The 26,704-nt window shown below is 36.2% G+C and overlaps 1 protein-coding gene across 1 annotated transcript; it reads left to right on the forward strand.

The window, feature by feature from the left end:
* The first annotated feature begins 5,805 nt into the window (after positions 1–5,805).
* On the forward strand, positions 5,806–25,094 carry LOC135615298 (universal stress protein PHOS32-like). Its single transcript, XM_065113594.1, has 4 exons — positions 5,806–6,093; positions 6,171–6,280; positions 6,345–6,463; positions 24,829–25,094. The coding sequence occupies exons 1-4, from the start codon at positions 5,913–5,915 to the stop codon at positions 24,899–24,901; spliced, it is 483 nt and encodes a 160-aa protein (XP_064969666.1). The 5' UTR covers positions 5,806–5,912; the 3' UTR covers positions 24,902–25,094.
* The last annotated feature ends 1,610 nt before the right edge of the window (positions 25,095–26,704 follow it).

A 26,704-nucleotide genomic window follows, 5' to 3' on the forward strand; every position in this document is an offset into this window, starting at 1 on the left:
CGCGCCTCCAAGGCTTCAAATTTAGCATTGATTGCCTCCTTAGATGCCATAGTATATGGCCCCAAATCAATGATGTTAAGATCTCTCTTTTGCTGTTGGGTTAAAGGCATGTATAGGTTGAGAGAAGTGACGATCGAAAGTGTTGGTGGATTGGTGGATGTAGGCTGCGGTTTAGGCTTGTTTTGTGGCTGTTTTGGGTGCAGTTTGAGGGTCTGGTTTGGTAGAGTTTTAGGGCTGTGGATGAAAGTTTTGGATCTATGGTAGATGGTAGCAAAGGTTTGACAAAAATCCGTGGAAGTTGCAGCAAGTATGTGCTGTCTTGTAAGAGTAGAATTGTCATCGAAGAAACAATGGTTTCTCGACGTAATTTCCACCAAAAACTTGAGAGAATTGAGGAGGGAATTGATAGCAAAATGACAGTTTATATGACAGCAAGGATATCTAATTTAATCAAGAAAATTTCGGCAGTATAATAGCAAGGAAATTGGTGCAAGTTGCAATTGCAGAATTATCGTCGAAAAATTTCAGCGGGATACGATGAAAATTTGTAGCAACATAAAATCGTTTTTAGAGATGAATTTCTTAATAGATCAATCTTAGATGGAAGCCAAGATGATCTATGAAGTGTATAAGAAATTTCATTCAAAAAAGATTGCAAATAGATGGGTTAAGGCAATGATATGCAGCTGAAATTTTCTGCAGCATAGATTTTCAAGTGCAGCAGATTGGACATAAAAGATCAGTAGTTTATATTAAGAATTTTTCGATAAAACCAAAGGGAAATCTACTGTTAGGAAGTGTCAAAGAAGTCATAAAAATTTCATAGAAATTTGGATAGAAAAAGCACAGTAGCAAGATCAAACAGATGGTGCTATGCGGCTGGAATTCTGCAATGTATCTTTCGTCGTAGAGATGAAAACTTTGTGACGAAAAGTTTATGCAGCAATATAGGAACGATTTTTTTTTTTTTTGGATTTTCGAATAAGGATAACTAAATTACAGTAGCAGTAAGGTAGGAAACCAGAACCTGTTGCAATTCACGGGGAGATCAAAGGATGATCCGCGGTGGTAGAGATGATGGAGGAATTCGGTGACGATCTTTTAAGCAATTGTGGAAATTGCTTTGGATGGTTGTGTAGGGTTGATGGATGGCTGTGGAAGGGCAGCGAGATGCCAAGAACGCTGCTCTGATACCAGGTGTTAGAACCCTTGCAGATTCTAAACTTGGGGTTGATCTCTTTAGGGGATCGGCCTCCTTGGAACTCTATAGGGGTTCCTCCCTCCAAGTTGCTGCTCAAAGGCTGCAGAAAAGATTCATCTATTGCTTGTGAAAAGAGAAGGAATACATGGCTATTTATAGGGCTTCTAAACCCTAACTCCTAATAGGACTCCTACTTAAGACTCTTACTTCTAACCAACTCCTAATAGGACTCCTACTCAAGACTCCTATTCCCTTACAACTCCTAATTCTTATATAAGAAAAAACCTCCTACATGAATGCCCCTCTCAATTAGGACTCTTCTAGTCCTAACAGAATGTCCCTCTCAATTAGGACTCTCCTAGCTAGAGTCCTAACAGTTTTACATGAATGTCCCTCTCAATTAGGACTCTCCAAGCTAGAGTCCTAACAGGAGTCCCGTACAATATCATCAGTGATCAAGATGCTCGATTCCTTGGACGATTCTGGACCGAGCTATTCAAATTATTGGGGTCAAAGTTATACTTCTTCACAAGCCTCCACCCCCAGGCGGATGGCTAGACAGAAAGGATAAACTCGCTCTTAGAGCAATATCTTCGGCACTATGTGAGTGCCAACTAACGAGATTGGGTGAAGTTGTTGGACATTGCCCAATTCTCCTATAACTTGCACCGGAGCTTTGCGTCCAACAAGAGCCCCTTTGAGATCATTACAGGGCAACAACCATCAACTCCTCACACCATGGTAATCAGGTATACTGGGAGTAGTCCGTCAGCCTACCACTTCACAAAGGAGTGGCACCGAAATATAGATATTGCGCGGGCTTACATGGAGAAGGCGACAAAAAGAATGAAGAAGTGGGCAGACTTGGGAAGGCGACCGCAAGAGTTCAAGGTCGGCGATTTGGTGTTGGTCAAGCTCCAACCAGTATCACTCTAATTCTTTAGGAACAAAGTACACAAAGGATTGGTGCACAAGTATAAAGGGCCCTTCCCAATTATCAGCAGGGTGGGCAACGTCTCCTACAAGTTGCAGCCGCCGGCGTGGTTCAAAATTCACAATGTTCTTCACGCCAGCAACTTGAAAGCCTACTACTCGGATCCGTAAAATGCTTCCCAAAGTATTCCAACTCGGCTACCCCCCACCAGAGCCTCCTACGAGAAGTGAGTTGAAACCATTTTAGCGGACCGCAAGATAAAGCTATCCACTAGAGCTGAGCAGACCGAATACTTGGTGAAGTGGCGAAAACTTCCCCGAACTGAAGCCAGCTGGGAGCCCGAAGATGCCCTACAACATAAAGAAGCAATCATGAACAACTACCAACAAGTGTCGACAGTTTGAGTAGGGGAGAATGTCACGAACGGTCATCACGCGCCCGCAACAACTCTGTTCAACGAACCGTTCGTCATTTGTGTTTACATGTACAGCTACGTGGCAGCATGTTTTGGCTTGGTTTTATGTTATTTTGCTTGTAAAAATGTATGTTCGAATAAGTTACAGTGCTACAGTACGTTCGCTCACCAAACCGAGCAAAATAGCCCAAAATATCTCCGTTTTCATGTGCCATGGGCTGTTTTCTGTAACCCGTTGAATGTCAGCCATCTCAGCACCCTGAAACCACCTGGGTGGCACCATGGGGGATGTGGCTTCGGTATAGTGTTGGGCGTTGAACAATCTTTTGCAAGTTCTTACGTTACCTTGACGGGAACTTGTTGTCACGCCCGGCACCTGGTGAACAGTTGTTTGTGGACTTGTAGCTGTTCGTTCAACCTTCTAAAGTCATTGTTTTCCTCCTCTCCCTCTTTTCTCTATGCACGCAAGGTGCTCGCTAAATTACTTGTAAGACTTCCCCTTTTCGCGAGACGTTAGGACTTGTTCGTTGTTCGTTCTTCGAACTAATCAACTTTCTATTTTACATGTCCTTCGGGACCTATGAGAGGTTGCAAGTGGGCTAATTTTTGCGGACGCATATCGCACGGGCGAGGTGCGACTTAGGCAACATAAGCTAAGTTCGCATTTTTGTCGTAAGAGTATCTCACGACTTAGGCAATTCTAGCTAAGTCTGTGACAGTTAGGAGTAATATGTATTTATCCCCGACATCAATGCATATCTTTAAGTTTAATAATCTTAAAGTCATATTATAAAAGGCACCATCACGTGTGTTCCTTGATATAAAAGAATTCTCAAACTACATTTGACTCTAAAAGGCTTCTATTCTCAAATCTAACTTAAGCGTCAGAACAGTATTATTAGGCATATGCCGATGCAGTTTATTGTATTCGGACCATTGAAGAATCAAAGTTTTTCAACATTTTTCGACATGAATTAGAGACATGTGGATAGAATCACAGTTAGCTCTGAATTAGCATTTCAATCAATTAGACAATCAAAATTTATATAAACACATACGAGTAAAATAATATTTAAAAAATATATTATATCAAAATTTATTAAAAAAAATATTCTAAATACTTTCATATTAACTCAAATTGGCTATTTATAGCTATTGGAAGTTAACATGTTTTTTAAAAAATATTAATGAGAGTGATATATTTAAGGGAGGTTAGTCCTCATGTATGACTAAACTTAATATTTAAAGAAGATTTCATTCGGTAAATTTCTTAATAGTTTATTGCAAGATCTGAATCCTGCCTTCACCATTCATCCTTTGTAAAAAAAATGACATATTATATCAAAATTTATTATAACAAATATTCAAAGTATTTGTATAGTAACCCAAACAAGCTATTTATAGTTAGATGCACTTAGTATTATTTTTTTAATTTTAGTGGCAATAATATATTTAGGTGAATGTATTAGTTAGCTTAACTCGTAAATATTTTGACAAATTATCATAGGATAGACTCAAATCTTGTCGTCATTGTTACATTTAAAAAATTTTTAGCATTTGGAGAAATTAGTATGATATGTGTTGGCTAGCCAGCTTAGATATGTATTCTATCAAAAATTGTTAGAGAAAATATTTTAAGTATTTGTTTATTAACTCAAATTAGCTATTTATAGTTAATCATATTTTATAATTTTTAATATTAATGAGAGGAATATATTATACCAAAATTTATTTAAATTTATAGAAATAAATTAAATAAGGATTACATATATAATTAAGACTAAAAAACTATACCTCAATTAGACCTTTATAAGTTGATAGTATTAATCTTAATATGGTGCTAGCCAAGTGGTGACTTATGTCATGTCACGATATTTAATTTCGTTTGGTCAGAATCACTAAAAATAATTAAGTTAAAATTGATAATAGTATTTTTATAATATTTTTTTAATTATAATTTTATCTATTTTTTATATAAGATTAATTAGGGTGTTAGAGAGAGAGAATGTGCCCTCTTTCTTCGAACCGGTTCCAGACGCAATCTGAGCATATGACATGTGGCTGGGTTGGTCATTTTGGTGCATCAACCACAACATGTGGGAGAAGATTCGAAGAATGTTACCGTCTTGAATGGTCAACCAGTTCCCATGGAACTCCTCGAGGGCAAATCATGTGATGCAGGTCGGGGAGCATGTGCGGTCTTTCGTCGAACAAGTTCCGGGCGCAGTCTGAGCACGCAGGCGCCTGTGTTGGTCGATTTGAGGCATTTGGATGACAGCGACGGATAAGTATATACGTTTGATGTGCGTACAAATGGCAGGATTGGGATGCGTAGTAGCTACATCAGAATGTGCGGTCTTTCGTCGAACAAGTTCCGGGCGCAGTCTGAGCACGCAGGTGGCTGTGATGGTCGATTTTAGGCATTTGCATGACGGCGACGGATAAGTATATAGGTTTGATGTGCGTACGAATGGCAGGATTGGGATGCGGAGTCGCTTCATCAGAATGTGCGGTCTTTCGTCGAACAAGTTCCGGGCGCAGTCTGAGCACGCAGGTGGCTGTGATGGTCGATTTGAGGCATTTGCATGACGGCGACGGATAAGTATATAGGTTTGATGTGCGTACGAATGGCAGGATTGGGATGCGGAGTCGCTTCATCGCCCTCAATTCAATCGATGGATTTTGAGATTCTTTATCGCAGGCGTCGAGTAACTCGTTTTAGGTTTCCTCTCAGTTCCTCTTTTGCTACCTCACTGTCAAACAATTTAGTAGGACAAAAAGAAAAAAAAGAAACTCCTCTATTTTTTTAACAATCATTCTATCTTAAATTAAGATTTCTCCTATCACTATATCCTTCAGGATTAAAAAAATATTGAAAAATTAGATCTACTTCTAATGCATAACACCTCCTAAGATAAATTATTATACTTCACATACGAAATAGCTGATGCATAAATTTAGCAACATTTTTCATATCGTTCTATTATTCAAAACAGTTCTCATTTATTGAAGGTGGTTTTTCAAGAAAAAAATATATTTCTAAAAATTCTTGAATGTAATTTTTTTTTTTTAACAAGATACAAGATGCGAAAGTGAGATTTAAGTTGACGACGATCTGCGAAGCTTTTTCAAAAAAAGAAAATCATTTTTTTAATCTCTCCATATCAAATATATATATATATATATATATATATATATATATATATATATATATATATATATATATATATATATACGTGTCGTTCCTCCCTTCCGTATATAGAGAGAGAAAGAGGCCGTTGGAACCGATCGTCTCATTCGTCCCTACCCTGCTTACTTTCCATCGCCATTGTTGGTCTTGGTGTACTCGAGAGATCTCGGAGATGGCAGGGGGTGGTGGGAGGAAGATCGGGTTGGCGCTCGACTTCTCGAAGAGTAGCAAGGCGGCGCTGAGGTGGGCCATCGACAACCTCCTCCGCAAGGGCGACACCATCCTCCTCCTCCACATCATGCCCGACAAGGGCGACGAGGCCAAGCACCCGCTCTGGATCCAGTCCGGCTCCCGTACGCGCGCCCTCGCCATCCGCCATCCGGCATCTCTTTGCTCGCTCACGCTCTCTTTTGTGCCGTGATTTGTGTAGCTCTCATTCCTCTGACGGAGTTCCGGCAGCCGGATGTGATGAAGCACTACGAGCTCGATGTCAACGTGGAGGTCCTTGATGAGCTCGACACCGCTTCAAGGCAGAAGGGGGTACCATCTCTTCCTCTACCCGTTTTCTTCCCCTGCTTCCTAAAATTAGAACCAACGGTTTCAGGCGATCATCGTTGCCAAGCTGTTCTGGGGAGACGCGAGGGAGAAGCTATGTCAAGCCGTGGGGGATTTGGGGCTGGACTCCCTGGTCATGGGTAGCAGAGGTGTTAGCCCGATTCGGAGGTAAGGCTTTTATGTGGTTGCTTCCTCGCTCTTTCTATCAATGTCTTAATTTCCTTCCCCTGTGCTTGCTATTGCTACTGCCACTGAACAGAAGAATGATAGGAAAATAATCATGAAAATAGATAGACGAACAAAATAGTGTTGGAACTTGAGGAAAAAAATCTTCAATTTTTATTCATTGTTCAAGGACTTCAGTTCCATTCTTCCTCAACTTTTTTGCTCTCCTCATAAAAGTCTTGTAAAAAAAGATTAAAAGACAAGATTGATCTAAATTTGTGTGCAGGTTTTAAAATGAGACATAATTAACCACATGACACTTATTAGTTGAGATTGACACTAAAACTCGAGAAAATAGAGAAAGAAAGGAGAGACAGTGCTTAATCAAAGGTTATTTTACTATCATTACAACAATCTAAGTATATTACTTCTTCGATTAAAACTAAACAGGATGAGAATCCGAAAAAAGGCATATTTATTCATGTTAATCGTTGGGTAAGTGTTTGATTATTTGTTAAATAATTTAATTTAATTATCAGATTAGCATTGTGAAATAAATATTTTATTAGTGTAATTCTTATTACTGTTGTAGTTATTTAATTATATTTGTTTAATAATTATTTCATCACTTTATTAATCTGTATTAAAAAATATAAAAAAAGGAGATATCATTATTGTTATAGTGGTTGCATGATTATTTCATCATTTATTTAGCTGTAAAAATTGATAACTTGAGTTATACCTTCAGTTTATATTTTTGGATTTATATTAAAAAAAAATTTAACAGTATTCCTTTATTCTGTATACATCGATTTTATTTATTAAAAAAATACAATTCAATAAATAGCATTTGTTAATTGTGATGCAATTATATTTACATTTATATTGTGTTAGATTATTACTAAAATTATTTGTGAAATGTGTTTGCCCTAAACGGGTATCATAACAAATATTTTAAAGGGTGAAGCAAAAAATCTACTCAACATATATTTCTGCTCCATTAAATCAAGACTTATAACCATATGAGTTTTTAATTTTATTTTACATATATTATTCATTTGTCTTATTCCTTTAAACTTAATCTTAAATTTTATAATGAGATGATTGCATATTCCTTAAACTTGACAAATTTAATGGGAATGTGTTTGTCAGGTGGCTTGAACAAGAAACCTAGTTAATAACTCTAGGACTAATTTCTATTATAGGAAAATTATCACCCTTTCTAAATCCTTTTAAATTTACTGATTTTAAAAAATCTCCTAAAAAAACAAATATGTTAGGTTTAGAATCCTTAACTTTTGTAAGCCTTAGAAGACATATGTTAGAGGTTTTGAAGGAATCCATTGCTTTACTATTTTTTATTTTAATAACTTTAAAATGGTGAATCATTTACCTATCAATGATCAAGTTCATACATTTCAAAACTTGATCCATGAAATTCATAGAAATAGAACTATTTTTTTGAATCATATCATATCTCTTTCCATTAAATAGACTTTCTCTTTAGTCATTAGGAGACCTCAAATCACTGGAACTCTTAGGTTTGCTATCTAAGCTATTAGGATAGAAGATCATTATTGGCAAAGGAAAGCTTAAAAAAATCAAATACTAGCTAAAGTCAATATGACTAATCTTAAGGTCATTTTCAAAATCATAGAAACTCTAACAAGAACTAAGATCATAACTTCAAACCCAAGGGTAAAAGGTTTAAACCAAGGTTCTCAAATCCTATTCTAAATTTTAACCCTAACATTAACTTCAACCAATTTCAAAATTCTAGACAATCCTCCAAACCTAAAGGGAATATGAAGCTAGGAAAAGATCACTTCTGCTTTATTTATGATCAGAATAATTACCTTGCCCAATCCTACTTCTATCAAAAGAAGAAAAAAAAATGATTTTTAGGAAGAATAGCTCCCTTAAACCTAAACCTCAAGTCAATATGACCGAGGCTGAACTATCAAATTTATTTTTTAGGTCTATTTCCTTTATTCCAACTATGAATCGAAACTATTATGATTTTATATGGTGGTTAGATTCTAGTGCAAACATCAATGTTTGTACTAATCAAGAATACTTTTCCTTCTCTTATATCTCAAGTGGAGGAAGTATAATCATGTGGAACAAGACATCTGCTAACGTATTGGGAACTGGATGCATCAACCTGAAGCTTACTTTAGGAAAAACACTTATAATTCATGATGTGTTGCAAGTATTAGATATCCAACAAAACCTAATTAGTGGATCTCTCCTTGTATAATTAGGATATATAATATATTTGGAAGCAAACCAAGTTATAATCTACAAGAGAGATATGTATAAAGGGAAAGACTTTGTAATTGAAAGACTTTTTAAACTTAGTATAATAACTCCTTCAAAGATGAATCTACAACAAAGATTAATCATTATCCTCTATTATCTTAAATTTTGAATCTTGTGATATTTGGCATGGTAGACTTAGTCATGTCAACATCAGATCAATTCAAAGAATGTCTTATCTTGATTTGATTTTAAAATTTAACTCTAAATTTAAATCTAAATGTGAGTTCTGCACTCAATCTAAAACAACATAAAAAATCCTTTAAAAATATTCAATTTTATCTAATGATGTTTGTGACTCTAATAGAGTACCAACTAGAGGTGGAAGTCATTATTTTGTGACCCTACATTTTATCTTTTAAAGACTAAAGATGAAGTTATTAATAAATTTAAGATCTATAAGGCTCAAGTTGAAAACCAACTTGATAGAAAAATTAAAATCTTATCTGATAGAGGAGGTGAGTATACTTTTAATAAATTTGTCAAATTTTATGAAGATCATAATATAGTTCATGAAGTCACTACTCCCTATTCACCTCAATCAGATAGAACCTACATTGATCTTTAGTTCAAGAGTACTCTAGAACTTTGTGGGGGAAGCCTCTCATATTTACCTGTTATATATTTAACAGGATACCACAAAAGAATAAGATGACAATCCCTTAAGAATTTTGGAAATGTTATAAATCAGAGCTAAGTTACTTCCAAATATGAAAGTATTTAGCTAATATTAACATATCAGAACCCAATAGAAATAACATAGGTCCTAAAATTGTGGATGTTGTCTTTGTAGGATATTCCATCAATGGCAACACTTATAGATTTCTTATAGTAAATTCTAAAATATCTAAAATCTTAAATGACACTCTAATTAAATATAGGGATGCATCCTTCTTTGAAAACATATTTGCTTTTCAGATTATCTACTAATATCTCAAGTGAGTGTTTTTCTTTTTTTCTAAATTTTATAAAATCTAATATTCAACCTAAACCTTGAAGAAGCAAGATATGTATGATTGAAAAGAATTTATGTGATAGAATATACCTCAAGTTCATTTCAAGAAGCTATATGCTCTCTGGATGCTTTTTTTTAAAACAGATGATTAATAATGAAATAGAATATGTGAATTCTCACTCACTTATCTCCTAGGGCTAAACCCCTCCTAAGTTACAAGTAGATTTTCAAGAATAAAATTAGGAGCAATGATATATCTAAAAAGTACAAAGCTAAGCTTGTTGTTTAAGGTTTTTTTGTAAAAAAACTAGCAGTGATTATTTTGACACATATGCTTATAGCATGAATTACTACCATCCGAGTCCTACTTGCTTTTGCTTCTACCCATAAACTCCTTATTCATCAAATGGATGTGAAGACTATATTTCTACATTGAGAGCTAGAAGAAGAGATATACATGAACTAACCCAAAAGATTTGTCATGCATGGACAAAAAGGAAAAGTATGCAAGTTGATCCGTTCCCTTTACGGATTCAAGCAAGCACCTAAGCAATGACACGAAAAATTTGATTATATAATTCTATCATTTGGATTTTAAATCAATGAATTTGATAATTATATATATTATAGAAGGATAGAACAAATTATACTTGTCTGTTGACGATGTCTTAATTTTTACTTTAGATTTAGATTTGATCTTGGAAAATAAATCATTCTTATCTCATCACTTTGATGTGAAAAATCTTGGTTAGCAAAAAAAAATCTAGAAATGTTATAATTTTATATCATTACCTCGGTGTTATTATACTAAAAAATTAATTAAAATTTTTAAATATTCTAATTATTCATTTGTCTTCACTTCTTGTGATCTAAATGACACTGATAATCTTGTACATCAAGAAAGATATTTTCAAATAATTAGATCTCTCTTCTATCTATTAAATAAGATCAGACCTGATATTTCTTATGTTGTATACAGAATTAGTAGATATATTAGTATTTCAAGTTTAGCTCAGTTAAATGCTCTTGAATGAGTTTTTATATGCCTTTAGGGAATTTATTTTTATGGACTTAACTTTGTAGGATATTCTACGGTGATGCCAACTGAACTTTTGATTATTTAGATATTATATATATATATATATATCTTCTTGGTAGAAGTATTATATCTTAGCAATCAACGAAACAGACTACTAAAACTAGAAGTACGATGGAGGTTAAGTTTGTAGTAATTACACCACTTGTACCCAGGTAGAATGATTAAAAAAATTAATTTCTATTTTTTTTATGATCATAAACCCTACTCCTGTTTTTATTTATTGTGAATGTAAAGCTACAATAGACTTTTATAAAAAGAAATTTATAAATATTTTTCATGAGGTGATTTTTTCGTGAGATATGACTAAGAGAATTCATATATCGTCATGACTAGGGATCTGGATAATCTTTATAATCTCTCATGAATAACTAAGATACTGTTGGGAAAAACCTGTTAAAACGAAATATTCTTTTCCCTATTTGTATATCAAAATGAGTTCCTCATCAAAATATCAACTTGATATCCAAATGTAAATATCAAACAGCACAGCATAAACAATAGAACAAATAATTAACCACACAGTGAGACTAAATTTTTTTCACGTGGAAAACCCAATGTGGGAAAAACTACGGGACCGTAGTCCACCTCAAACTTCCACTATCAATAATACAGGTTTACAGTAGGTCTTCTCTAGAATAACTAGAGGATCAGAATAACATCAAGATCATAGATCTTGGCTCAAGAATAACATATCTTCATCATATAAGATGGATCTCGAGAATTCTAGGTCTCACAAAATGGATATCGCAGGAAAGTATCTTAGAGAGGGTAAATTGTAGATCAACACCGTTAGGATTGTAGAGTTTGCTGCAAGGATTCTCCACTTAAAATTTGGGCCGAAACTGACAACGTTTGACCACAGATCGTCAAATAGAAATCTTAAAAACCTAACTTTCTCTCTCTATTTCTCTCTCCTCTTTTGTCTGCACGCCGCCGCATGCTGCACTGCACACTCTCACGTTGCCCTCTTTAATTTTGCCCTTTCTCTCTTGATTTCTTTGATTTGGGCTCGAATGGCCCAATTTGTCCAAGCCCACATATGGGCTGGACCCAACAATTCTCCCCCTCCAGCTCATATGATGGGCTGTACCAAACCCGCTCTTTGCTTACATGCTTCAAGCTTCTCCTTAGGTAAAGACTTTGTCAACATATTTGATCCATTCTCATTAGTATGCACTTTTTCCAACTGTAATTCTTTCATCTCAAGCACATCACGAATCCAGTGATATCTCACATCAATATGCTTGGATCTAGAATGGTATGTTGAATTCTTGGAGAGGTGAATGACACTTTGACTGTCACAGTAAACATTTTCATCCATAAAGTTTCCTTACAGGCTTCAGTAACTGCTATGTATTCTACTTCTATGGTTGATAGAGCAACACACTTCTGTAACTTAGACTGCCAAGAGACTGCTCCTCTTGCAAATGTCATCAAGAATCCCGAAGTGGACTTCCTGGAATCAGTATCACCTGCCATGTCTGCATCTGTGTAACCTTCTAACACAAGTTCATCACTGCCAAAACATAAACACAATTTGGAAGTACCTCTTAGATATCTTAATATCCATTTCACTGTTGCCCAATGTTCCTTTCCAGGATTTGAGAGAAATCGGTTAACAACTCCAACTGCACGAGCTATATCTGGCCTAGTACAAACCATAACATACATCAAACTGCCTACTGCATATGAGTAAGGCACTCTGGACATTTCTTCTTTTTCTTTCTCACTTGTAGGATATTGTTTCGAACTAAGCTTGAAATGACCTACAAGTGGGGAACAAACTGCTTTGGCTTTACTCATGTTGAATCTTTCAAGAACCTTTTCAATGTAAGTCTCCTGAGATAGCCAAATCTTCCTTTTCTTCCTATCACGAAGAATCTTCATGCCAAGTATTTGTTTCACCGATCCCAAGTCTTTCATGGCAAAAGACTTAGCTCTCTTTTAAGCTTTCCAATTTTTCCAACATCATGGCCAACAATCAGCATATCATCAACATATAGCAATAAAATAATAAAATCATCATCTGAAAATTTCTTCATAAACACATAATGATCAGATGTGGTTCTATCATACCCTTGGCTCATCATAAAGGAATCAAACTTCTTATACCACTGTCTAGGTGCCTGTTTGAGTCCATATAAGCTTTTCCTAAGCTTACACACCATATTTTCTTTTCTCTTAACTTTGAAACCTTCTGGTTGCTCCATGTAAATTTCTTCTTCTAAATCACCATGAAGAAATGCTGTTTTCACATCAAGTTGCTCGACTTCTAAATTCAAGCGGGCAGCCAAACTAAGAACAACTCGGATAGAGGACATTTTCACAACTGGAGAAAATATTTCTTCAAAGTCAATACCTTTCTTATGACTGAATCCTTTTACAACTAGTCATGCCTTGAATCTTTGTTGTGAGCTATTGTTTTCAGTCTTCAATTTATAAACCCACTTATTCTTGAGAGCTTTCTTCTCTTTAGGCAATTTTACCAAGTCATAAGTGTGGTTCTCAAGCAAGGATCTCATCTCTTCTTGCATGGCTTTAACCCACTCACTCTTATTCTCATGTAGAATAGTTTCTTGGTAAGTTTCTGGCTCTCCTTCGTCAGTAAGCATAACATACTCATGTGGAGGATATCTGATAGATGGTTGTCGCTCTCTAGTGGATCTTCTCAATGGAATCTTAATTGGTGGTGGAGGTGCCTGTTCAGTTGGTTCAACATCATCAACTGTAGGTGTATCATCACTAGTATTCTCACCACAATCTTCTTGTTCATCTTCCCCATGATCATCATGAACTACAGGTGAAGGAACTGGACCTAAACTCCAAGGAATATAAACAAAGGTTTCTGGCTTCTCAATATTATCACCATCATCAAGCAATTGGTCTTCAAAAAACACAACATCTCTGCTTCTAATAATCTTCTTGTTCACTGGATCCCATAATCTGTAACCAAACTCTTCATGACCATATCCCAAGAAGATACATGCTTTTGTTTTACTATCAAGCTTGGACCTTTCATCTTTGGGAATATGAACAAATGCTTTACACCCAAAGACTCTTAAATGATTATAAGATATATCTTTTCCTCTCCATACTCTCTCTAGAACATCACCTTTCAGAGGAACTGATGGAGAAAGATTTATCAGATCAACTGTAGTTCTCATAGCCTCCCCCCAAAATGACTTTAGTAACTTGGCATGGGAAAGCATACACCTAATCCTTTCTTCAATGGTTCTGTTCATCCTTTCTGCCACACTGTTCTGCTGAGGAGTTTTAGGAACTGTTTTCTCAGGCCTGATACCATGGAACCTGCAATAATTCTCAAAAGGACCCTTGTACTCGCCACCATTATCTGATCGAATACACTTTAGTTTTCTACCAGTTTCTCTTTCAACACTGACATGAAACTCCTTGAAAACATCGAGTACCTGGTCTTTAGATTTCAAAGCAAAAGCCCACACTTTTCTAAAATGGTCATCAATAAAAGTAACAAAATAAAGAGCACCTCTAAGAGTTCTAGTTTGCATAGTACAAACATCAGTATGAACTAAATCAATAACATCTGATCTTCTAGATGATGGATATGTCTAAAATGCAACTCGATGTGTTTTTTCAACTAAGCAATGATCACAAGATTTAAGAGATGTACCTTGCAACTCTGGTAAGAACTGCTTTCTAGCAAGAGTTTGAAGTCCCTTCTCGCTGATATGTCCAAGCCTCTTATGCCAAAGATCTATACTTTCACATTTTCGAATTGCATTAATCTCTCCTTTGTGTAGCTTAGCTTCCATGACATAAAAAGAGTTAATCTTCTTTCCTTTTGCCACAATTAGAGAACCTTTAGTGAGTTTTCATTTACTTTCACAAAAATAATGTGCAAAGCCCTCATCATCAAGTATGCCTGTAGATATCAAGTTAAGACGAATATATGGAATATGCCTTACATCTTTGAGTATCAATTTGCTCCCAATACTGGTCTCCAAGCAAATATCTCCAATACCCATAATCTTAGATGTATCACTGTTTCCCATTCTGACATCACCAAAATCACCAGCAATATAAGAACTAAAGAAATCACCATGAGAAGTAACATGAAATGAAGCACTAGAGTCAATTACCCAATTACTGTCCTGAGCTATAAGACTAACACAACCTTCATCACAGACAATAGTGATATTACCTTCAACAGCAACTGTATTGGTCTCTTTCTCATTTTTCTTCATTTCATTATGTTTTCGCTTCCAAAACCTACACTCTTTCTTCATGTGACCTGGCCTATTACAGTGAAAACATTTGATATCTCTTCTAGACTTAGATCTTCCTCTATATCCATGTGGATTTCTGCTATGACTTCTTCCACGTCTTTCTTGTTTTTCAGTAACAAATGCCCCAGAAGAAGATTCACCCTGTTCTTTCCTTCTAGTATCTTCATTTAGCAAATTGTCTTTAACCATATCTATAGTTAGAGCCCCCTCTGGCGTGGAGTTACAAATAGTCACCACATACGTTTCCCAACTTTCTGGTAAAGAGCTGAGAAGTAATAATCCTTGCATCTCATCATCTATATTCATTTTCATAGCAACCAACTTGTTTGCAAGACTCTGAAATAGGCTTATGTGCTCAACAATGTTACCACCATCTTTATACTTCAAATTTACAAGCCTTCTAAGGAGAGAAATTCTATTTCCCACTGTCTTTTTCGTAAAGAGGTTTTCTAACTTTTGCCAAACAACATCAGCTCTGGTTTCATCAGAAATATGCTCATGCATGTTTATATCCATCCATCTTCTAATATAGACAATAGCTTTTCTATGTTGAACTTCCCATTTTTCATCGTCCATAGTAGAAGGTTTATCTTTAACCTTGATAGGCTTATACAAATCTTTGTAATATAGTAAATCTTTCATCAGACGCCTCCAAGTGGAATAATTTGATGAGTTCAATTTAAACATACCATCTGACTGCTCCATTTCAATCACATAAGAAAATCTAGCACCAAATAATCTGTTGCTCTGATACCACTTGTTGGGAAAAACCTGTTAAAGCGAAATATTCTTTTCCCTCTTTATGTATCAAAATGGGTTCCTCATCAAAATACCAACTTGATATCTAAATGTAAATATCAACCAGCACAACATAAACAATAGAGCAAATAATCAACCACACAGTGAGACCAAATCTTTTTCACGTGAAAAACCTAATGTGGGAAAAACCACGGGACCGTAGTCCACCTCAAACTTCCACTATCAATAATAATGATAACAATTTTACAGTAGGTCTTCTCTAGAATAACTAGAGGATCAGAATAACATCAAGATCATAGATCTTGGCTCAAGAATAGCATATCTTCATCATATAAGGTGGATCTCCTCAAAAGAGAATTCTAGGTCTCACAAAGTGGATATCGCAGGAAAGTACCTTAGAGAGGGTAAACTGCAGATCAACACATTAGGATTGTAGAGTTTGCTGCAAGGATTCTCCACTTAAAATTTGGGCCGAAATTGACAACGTTTGGCCACAAATCGTCAAGCAGAAATCTCGAAAACTTAACTTTCTCTATTTCTCTCACGCGGCACGCTGCACTGCGCACTCTCACGTTGCCCTCTCTAATTTTGCCCTTTCTCTCTTGATTTCTTTGATTTGGGCTCGAATGACCCAATTTGTCCAAGCCCACATATGGGTCGGACCCAACATATACTTGCATATGACTATTAATATGCAACTCACGAAGACTTATTCTATACCGTGTGAGTTAGTTGAAGTTTGGATTAAAAGAATATAATTCAAGATCTAGTTCACTCCGTTACTTCACTAAATGTGGTTAAGTCTTTGAAAAGATATCTCATTGACCACGCAATAGATGCACAAGCAATATTTATTTTTTTAATAATTTAATTTAATTTAATTATTTATTTAAGTAATTTATTTATTTGAAAGGAATTTAAATTTTTTATAGGGGATTGTTGGAACTTAAATGGAAAAAAAGCTTAAAATTTTCTCATTCACATGCATCTAGGTTTGATGAGTCAAATTTGGGTCCAAGTTTAGGAATGCCACATAATTGATTTATAATGCATTGGATAATTATGAAATTATCCATTTACCCTAGCTACAGTAATCAAGGTGGCACAGGTACCACTCACATGCTGTGTAGGTGTTTATCATCCGTGAGCATGGTATTTACATGCGTCGACGCACCGTGCAAGTGTCATGAACTCGCATGCTTAGTCTCCTATCCGGACTTATGAAAACAAAACAAGAGGGAAGTACTGTTACTGATTATTTACACAACATAAAGATTATTATCGATAACTTGTCCTTAATAGGTCATTCCCTCAGTGATGAAGAAGTTACTGTCCATATCCTCAACGACCTAGGAGACGAGTACAAGGAACTGGCAGTAGCAATACGGGCATGTGATTCACTAGTGTCGTTCGAAGAACTCTACAACAAGCTGACTGATTTTGAGATATATCTCAAGCGTGAGAACAAATTGTTAGGACCATCCATCACGACTCAAGTCAATCAAAAATCCACGAGGAGGGGCTATCTGTAACATCCCATTAGTCCCACATCGGAAGTGGGTAATGTGTATGGTTAGCTTATAAGGGTCTGATGAGTGTACTACGTTAGCTCCCGCTTAAGCATTTTGGTCCGTGGTTGAAGGACCGAAATGGAGTTATTGGCTAGTTGGCTCATCAAACTCGGGTCGTGACACTATCAGTATAACAAGACTATCAACAAAGGTTCGACCAAGATGCCTTCTGAACCTTTGAGCTCCAACCAAACCCCTCCTCCACATCATCAATATTTCAATCACGACAACCAAGGTGGCTACTTCAATCATCAGCAGTCTTAGCGCCCTCAACACACAAAGATTTTGGCGCATCCCACCATATTACCTCTTATCTACAGAACTTGTCGATCCACAACAAATATAGTGGACATGATGATATCATCATCGGTGACGGTAAAGGACTTCCTATTACCTATATTGGTTCCATAATGCTTAATTCACCTACCACAACTTGTTTTGTGTGCACCTCATATTTAACACAATCTTATTTCTATTTCTCAATTTTACAAACAAAATAATACCTCTATTGAATTCTTTCCTAACTCTTTTCTTGTCAAGGATTTGAACACGGGGGTATCCTTGGTCCAAGGTTAGAGTAAGGACAATGTTTATGAATGGCCGTCCGTTCCACAACTCAAACGGCCCACTGTTTACTCCTTAGTGGCAGCTTCAATCGATGTGTGGCATCGTCGTCTCGGTCATCCCTCTCTCTCTATCCAAAACAAATTACTTTCTCATTGTTCTCTTTCTACTCCTACAAATAACAGCTTTTATTGTGATGTTTGTCTCCGTAATAAAAGTCATAGACTCCCTTTTGGTTCTTCTTCCATATCATGTTCTACACTATTTGAAATTATTTATATTGATGTTTGTAGACTCCCTATTGGGGCTCTGCTCCTATCACTTCCTTTGACAAGTTTAGATTTTATGTTGTTTTTGTAGACTCTTTTACTAAGTACACATGGATTTATCCTCTCCGTCATAAGTCAGAAGTTTCAACAATTTTTACTAACTTTAAAAAGTTGATCGAAAACTTCTTTCGATCTACAATTAAAACAGTATACTCTGATAGTGGGGGTGAATATCAAGCTCTCACATCCTACCTCTCAACCTGTGGTAGCCCTACCACGGACTCAACTCAATACCGACAAGTACTTGGCTCCTTACAGTACTTGGCTCTCACCCGTCCAAATATCTCATTTGCAGTCAATAAATTATCTCAATACATGCACCAGCCTTCTGCTATGCATTGGTTTGCGGTTAAACGAATTTTGTTGTATCTTAAAGGGACCCTTAATCATGGTCTCTTTCTCCACAAAACCACTCAACTTCATCTTCATGCCTTTGCTGATGCTGATTGGGCTGGAAACTTTGATGATAGAACCTCCACGTTAGGGTATGTGATCTTTCTTGGGTCTAATCCAATCAGTTGGAGTTCTAAGAAACAAAAGACAGTGGCCCAGTCTACAACTGAAGCTGAATATCGTGCTATTGCTACCGCTGCTGCTGAACTCAATTGGGTCACAAATCTCCTCAAGGAACTCAAAGTCAGCTCTACCCATACTCCTATAATATATTGTGACAATGTTGGAGCTACCTACTTATATGTTAATCCAGTGTTCTACTCACGCATGAAACACATTGCCATTGACTTTCACTTCGTGCGAGATCAAGTTGTCAGAGATCAACTTCGTATCTTTCATGTTCATACGACTGATCAACTAGCAGACTCACTCACAAAGCCTCTAGCCCGCAAATTATTTTTGTTGCATCGATCCAAGATCGGTATCCTTGACAGGAGCTCGATCTTTTTGGGTGCATGATAACAAAGAGATTTTCTTTAATAATAAAGAGATTTCCTCAACTGCATAGCAGATGGGATTTCTTCAACTGTACGAGACAATCTCTTTGCTCAGTTAAAGAAATCTTATCTTTCATCATGTATAAATAGACTTCATATGATACTAATTGAAGCGTGCTTTTCTTCGTTCTCTCAATTCATCATCCTCAACCTTGGTGAAAAATATGTTATGGTATACTAAACAAGCAATACTTTTGTATTTAGATTGTTTTAGGGGACGGCATGAATCCCCATGTTACGAAGAAAGTTTCCATTTGGACACCTCCACTAGATACCATCACGTCTTAGATACCTATTGTTGTATATTGTGTAGGTGGTGAAAAGTTAGATTGGCAATAAGGTTGATATCCCATATTAAATTCCCATTGCTGTGTTGCCTGCCTTGAGAAGAAACCTGAGACAAAAAGAAGGAACAACTGTCGCTAAATAGAGAAAGAACCCCAGTGGAGAGTAACTTTTTATCTGCCAATAATCCATCCAGAGGAACAATGGAGTCATCCCCTATCCCAAAATGCCTCAAGGGAAGCTTGCGTCCGAGGAAGGCCAATAGATACAAGTGATGAGAAAGGTTGATACCCAGGGTAATACAAAATAGATTTTGGAAGGAAGTCGATAGAAGAAAACAAATGAACTTACCATAAAATTTTAATAAAATCAAGAAGAAAGCTCACCATCAAGTTTAAAATCACAAAGGTATATAGAAAGATCACCACCCCAAAGATAATAAACAAGGATACAAAACTAAAAATAAAAGATTTACCATTCAAAGATGCATCTAAGAGATGCAGAGTTTAAGAGAGCACTCTTTGAGAGCTTTTGCCAATAGCATTAGTTCCTAAATTTTTTTCTAACCCCTAAACATCAAAATAAGTATTAGTACATGAAACAACCCTTGAAATTTTGAAATTAAGTATTTTACGGCTAGTAACTAACTTTTTTAATACATTCTTTGGTCATGAAGAAAAACACTTTGAAACAGTTGTAACTTTATCCATGCTTATGAGCTATCATATTTGAGTGAGCTGAGTTGAAAACTATAAGACAACATTGTGAGCTGAAAAATATACCATAGCATCAGCAAGATCCATATGAGCAGATTATACCAAATTAGACACTCCCATGTCAATCTCCCTTGGTTGAAAAAGACTTATCCTAAGTCTTTGTTTGTTTTGTCAATATGATTATGAAAAGGACTTAAATCAGCCACATTAAATGTTGGGCATATTTCATAATTTTCAGGTAGCTCGATCTCATAAGCATTTTTGTCAATTCCCTTAAACACTTTGAATGGACCATCAGCCATTGGTTTTAATTTTTCAAAGTTACCCGATGGAAACCACTCCCTCCTTAGATGAATCTAGGCCAAATCACCTGCATTAAACTCCATATATTTTCTATGTTTGTTGGTAGCTTGCATGTATCTCTCATTTTGCTTTTCTATGGTTACTTTAACACCCTAATGCAGCTTCTTTATCTGTTTAACTCTCTCATCAGCATCTCGACTAAATTGCTTAGTTGTTGAATGTGAGGATTAATACCATAAACAACCTCAAAATGACTCTTACCAATGCTATGATGCATAGAATGATTGTAGGCAAACTCAATTTGTGGAAGAATGAGATCTAATTGCTTAATGTTCTTACCAACATAGCTTCTAAGTTTTCCAAACTTTTGTTCGTTACCTTAGTTTGTCGGTTTGGGGATGGTGCGAGCTGCTGAAATTCAAAGAAGTACCCAACTTCCTCCAAAGAGTTCTTCAAAATTGATTAAGAAATTTAGAGTCTCGATCAGACACTATAGTTCTTGGAATACCATACAATTTAACAATTTTCTTCAAATATAAATCAGCAATATGAGATGCATCATTTGATTTATTGCAGGGAACAAAGTGAGATATTTTTAAAAATATATCAACAATAACCACGATAGAATCCTTGTTCCTTTGAGTTCTTAGTAGTCCCAAAACGAAATAAAGACTCATATTCTCCCATAGAGCAATTGGTATTGGCAACGAAGTGTACAAACCATAATTTTGACTTCTTGTTTTTGCTAAATGACACACTCGACATTGCTTTACATATCTCTCCACATCTCTGAACATCTTAGGCCAATAGAAATTTGATTGAACAAGAGCTAGAGTCTTGTCCTTACCAAAATGTCCTCCCAAAACACCACCATGAGCTTCAGCTAGAATTACTTATTTCAAAGAACAAGATGGAACACACAATTGTTGAAAGGAACTTGATTTGCAATTCTACCATATTGAGCCGAAATCCACATCATTCTCATAGAGATCTTTGAATGTCTTAAATCCAACCACTTTAACTTTCATTGCTGATAATAAAGAATTCTTTCTACTAAATACATCAACAACTATGCTTTGAACACCAGATTTATACTTGATTGTAAAATTATAAGATTGCAAGAACTCTTCCCAAGCTGCATGCCTCTTGTTTAGCTTATGCTGGTGATTAATGAACTTCAATGCATTATAATCAGAATATAGGACAAATGGCTTGGCAAGAAGATACTGACTCCAATGAGATAAAGCTCGATAAATGGCATGGAACTTCTTGTCATAGGTAGAATACTTCCTTCTTGTATAATTCAGTTTCTTGCTAAAAAAAGCAATGAGCTTTTCGTCTTGACTCAAAATAGTACAAATTCCTACATTAGATGCATTACATTCAACTTCAAACACCTTATCAAAATTTGGTAGTACTAAGATAGGAGATTCGGTCATCTTTCTTTTTAAAAGCTCAAAAGCATCATTAGCCTCACTAGTCCATTTGAATTTATCACATTTCAGGCATTCGGTGATTAGAGCGACAATAGAGCTAAAACCTTTGTTGAATCTTCTGTAAAAGGAAGTTCAGCTATGGAAACTCCTCACATCATGCAATGAAGTAAGTGTTAGCCAATTGAGAATAGTTTTTACCTTGCTTTGATCCATCATGATTCCATTTTTTGAAACAACATACCCTAAAAATACCACACTATGAGTAAAAAAATCATACCTTTTCAGATTAGCATAAAGATTTTGCCATCTCAAAATAAAAAATATTTCTTTAATATGATTCATATGCTTCTGTTCGCTCTTACTTTACATCAATATATCATCAAAGTAAACCACAATAAAAGTCTCAATGCAAGGCTTAAGTATGTGATTCATAAATCTCATAATAGTGCTAGGAGCATTAGATAGCCCAAATGACATAACCAACCTCTCATATAAGCCTTCTCTAGTTTTAAATGTTGTTTTTCACTCATCTCTAGGCCTCATTCTTATTTGGTGATAGCCACTCCTCAAATCAATTTTAGAGAAAATAGAAGTATCATACAATTGATCAAGTAAATCATCTAACCTTGGAATGAGAAAACGATAATCCATTGTGATTGATGATGCGGTTATCCACATACATTCTCCAAGAACCATCCTTCTTAGGCACTAATAAGGTTGGAACCACACAAGGACTCGTGCTCTTTCGAATTAACCATTTTTTCATCAATTCATCCACTTGCCTTTGAAGTTCTTCATGCTCATTAGGACTCATTTTGTAAGCTGCCTTGTTAGGTAAAATAGCTCCCTACTCGAATTAACCCCTTTGTCACCAATTCATCCACTCAAAAATTCTTTCTACTGTATTAAGCCAATCGTTAAAGTCATCATTTATTTTATCTTCAAACTCCGGAATATCCAATCTTAGGTTGTATTTGTTCTACCACTCATCTTGGACTCAATGTCTTGCCCGAAATCTTCTCGACTTCATTAGATGAGGAGATGTATCATCATCAGAAGTAAACTCTTGGACATCAATTTCATTATGGTTGTTTCTACTTCGAAGTTCTTCAATTATTTCATTTTTCCCTTGTAGACTATGCAACAATCTTCGTAGTTGCAGCCTCAATGACTCAACATCATTTTCATGGCCACTACCTTCACCAACCATATCTTTTCTATTCCGCCTTGCCATAATCTCTAACCTTTAGCTCTGATACCAAACTGATACCGAGGGGTAATGTAGAATATATTTTGGAAGAAAGCTGATAATAGAAAAGGAACAAACTCACGATAGAACTTTAATAAGATCGAAAAGAAAGCTCACCACCAACTTTAAAATCACAAAGGGATACAAAAAGATTCACACCCCAAGAATAATAAATAAGGATACAGAACTAAAAACAAAAGACTCATCACTCAAGGACGTATCCAAGAGATATAGAGTTTAAGAGAGCACTCCAAGATAGCTTTTGCCAATATCATCAGTTTCTAAAGTTCTTTCTAACCCCTAAACATCAAAATAAATATTAGTGTATGAAACAACCCTTTCTGGATAGGAAATTTCGAAATTAAATGTTTTACAATTGATAATTAACTTCTTTAATGTATTTCTTGGTTACGAAGAAAAACACATTGAAACAGTTGTATCTTTATCTAAAGAATGTACTCATGAACTGTCATATTTGAATGGACTGTGTTGAAAATTATGATATAACATTATGTGTTAAAAAATATATTATAGTATCAGTAACATTATAATAAATTAGGTAATCCCGTGTCAAATGTCTCCCGCAACAGCCTAAGTAGAGCTAAATTTGGAGCATGAAGGTTATTAATCGGTTCCACTCCTCGGTTCATATCATTTTTTCCATTATAGCATAGCAGGCAGAAACCACTTTTGTGGTTACGAGCTTCCTATTACTTCGATCCGGTTAGAGTCCCATTAGGGAAGAAGGAAGAAGACCATGTTATGTATGTTGCAAGAACACAATAACTATTATTTGCCTTATTCTTGGCAAAAGGAAGGAGGAGCTTATCCTTTCATTAGAGCACCTTCGACCATGGATTTTAGGGAAGCCGGTCAACTTCTCAAGATAATGTGTGAAAGTTTAAAGAAATATCTTTAAGTAAAAGGAATCAAATAAGATAGAAAATTTAGATAAGTCGACTAGATAGTTTAGATTGTTATTTTACACCTATAAATATGCATGATTCCTGATTCCTGGTTGTATACATCATCAACATGGATCAAAGTCTGGATTTAAAGTTAAAAATCTTCCAAGTATTTTGAAAAGTTTAACATGGTTTTTTCTTACCTTTTAAGTTTTTTTTTATAAAGATTTTGGACAGCTAGTAGAACTTTTTTTTTTTATTTAAGAAAGGATTGCACTTTTATATGTGATCATTCCTTTCTTCACAATAATGACAATAATGAAAAATAGAAGATTTACTAAAATTCCATACTTGGTCCCTACCAACCTCTGAAATGCTGCTGTTATATCTACCATATGAGAAATGATCCATAACCAATTGGTATCGTTGATGCCATGAAATGCATTATTTATCAGCAACATCTATGACTAAGATGAATCAAAATGGGTAACACTGTTGCACATATTTTACATCGATAGATGGCACATTTTGAATACCACCATGGGTTGTTGTATTAATAACTCTGTCTTAAGCAATTCCAAAGGAAAGGCTGCCACTATACCACCATATGTTGTTCATACTTTTGCCTGATCCTGATGCATTTATGTTTCATTGCCTATGCAGGATTTTGTTGGGCAGCGTGACGAACTACGTATTGACAAACGCAACATGCCCTGTTACCGTCGTCAAGAATTAATCGTTTTGCTTGCTTCAGAACCAGCGAGGATTGCATATCGCCTGCGATGGGATAATAATCAAGCTGGAATAAAATGGGATGCAATATCCTAAACTGGACGAGTCTTTTCTAGTCTATATTACTTTGCAATGCACTGTAGACCTATACACAAACTATCAGACATTATGCAGTTCTTATGATTTGTCATGACAAACCAATGCCTTATCGAATTCCGCTGAGGATTCATTTACAGGTTACGAACGCTTGGATCAATGATCACCACCGCCATCACCTCCTTCCTTCCACATACATCAAGGAATTCCCGGACGTCGGCCTCGATCTCCTCTGCAATCTTCAGGTAAAGCAGCATGAGGAGGTGGGTCTCGACGGTACGGATACTCTGGTGCCGATGAAGGCTGCGTTGAGGCAGCCGACGAAGATGAGAACAAGATATCCGATGACAAGAGTCTGCCGGAGTCGTTGGGTAAATGTGTGTAACAAGCCAAGCCGAACGTGACCGTGCACCGTCGGTGTAACTCGCTATGGCCCTATAGAGAAATGGAATGACGCCTTCCATCGCTTGCTTGGCTCGGAGAGCGAAGGATGAGAGGAAGCTTTAGTCCGTGCTGGTTCCTGGTTTGAGAACGTGATAGGGAGAGGGTAGGGTATGAAAAGGAGTTAGGGAGTTAAGTGACCAATAGACGTCAGCTGCTGCAACTAAGTGAAGCAATCGGCCATCAGGAGCGACTTGGACGCGATAGTTGCTTGGCCGCGGCATAAATGAAGAATTATACGCAATGAAAAGATGAAAGAAAAATACACTGAATCTTCTGTTAATAATTTATTCTTGCAAAATGTATTCCCGTGTTGGAATAAAAATATTTGGTTTACATATATTTGAATTTCAGTTTTACTTTTTCATTCTATTATTAGATCTTTATTGTGAACTGATAGAAATGAAATGAAATAGCAAGAAGAAGATTGTATTGATTGATTGTATTGATTGAAACAATACACAATACTCCATATTTATACATGTTTAGAAGAGAGAATTTTCCTCAACAGATTTATGATATCTTATCATGTAGTTAGGGAGATCTTGACTGTCAAGGACGTCGATCTTGGACCGATGTGATAAAAGCGATTTGCGGGTGAGAGGCTTTGTGAGGGAGTCCGCTAATTGATCAGCCGTATGTACGTGAGACACACGTAGTTGATGTTTGATAACTTGTTCTCGCACAAAGTGAAAGTCGATGGCGATGTGTTTTATGCGGGAGTGGAATACCGGATTGGCACATAGATAAGTGGCTCCGACATTGTCACAATATATTGTAGGAGTAGAGTTGATGTTGATGCCAAGTTCCTTGAGGAGATTCATGACCCAATTGAGTTCTGCAGTTGCGATGGCAATGGCACGGTATTCAGCTTCAGTTGTAGAACGTGCAACTGTCTTTTGCTTCTTGGAACTCCAACTGATCGGATTAGGTCCAAGGAAGAGAATATACCCCGATGTGGATGTTCTGTCATCAAAATTCCCTGCCCAATCAGCATCAGCAAAGGCATGGAGATGAAGGGGAGAGTGTTTGCGAAAAAAGATGCCATGATTGATAGTCCCATGAAGATATCGTAATATTCGTTTGACTGCAGACTAATGCATAGTAGATGGTCGATGCATAAATTGAGATAATTTATTGACCGCAAATGAGATATCCGGACGGGTGAGAGATAAGTACTTTAAGGAGCCAAGGACTTGACGGTATTGAGTTGGGTCTGTAGCAGGGCTTCCATCACATAGTTTGAGCGACTCGCTAGTAGATAAAGGTG

The sequence above is a fragment of the Musa acuminata genome, chromosome BXJ2-6 (assembly GCF_036884655.1).
Source record: "Musa acuminata AAA Group cultivar baxijiao chromosome BXJ2-6, Cavendish_Baxijiao_AAA, whole genome shotgun sequence".
Taxonomy (NCBI): Eukaryota; Viridiplantae; Streptophyta; class Magnoliopsida; order Zingiberales; family Musaceae; genus Musa; species Musa acuminata.

What these genes read in the sequence shown, in the direction of transcription:
- LOC135615298 (XM_065113594.1), top strand. Translation starts at nt 5,913, where the DNA reads ATGGCAGGGGGTGGTGGGAGGAAGATCGGGTTGGCGCTCGACTTCTCG. An exon ending in CCGCTTCAAGGCAGAAGGGG is followed by an intron (nt 6,281 to 6,344) that starts GTACCATCTCTT and finishes CAACGGTTTCAG; the next exon opens with GCGATCATCGTTGCCAAGCT. An exon ending in GGTGTTAGCCCGATTCGGAG is followed by an intron (nt 6,464 to 24,828) that starts GTAAGGCTTTTA and finishes TTGCCTATGCAG; the next exon opens with GATTTTGTTGGGCAGCGTGA.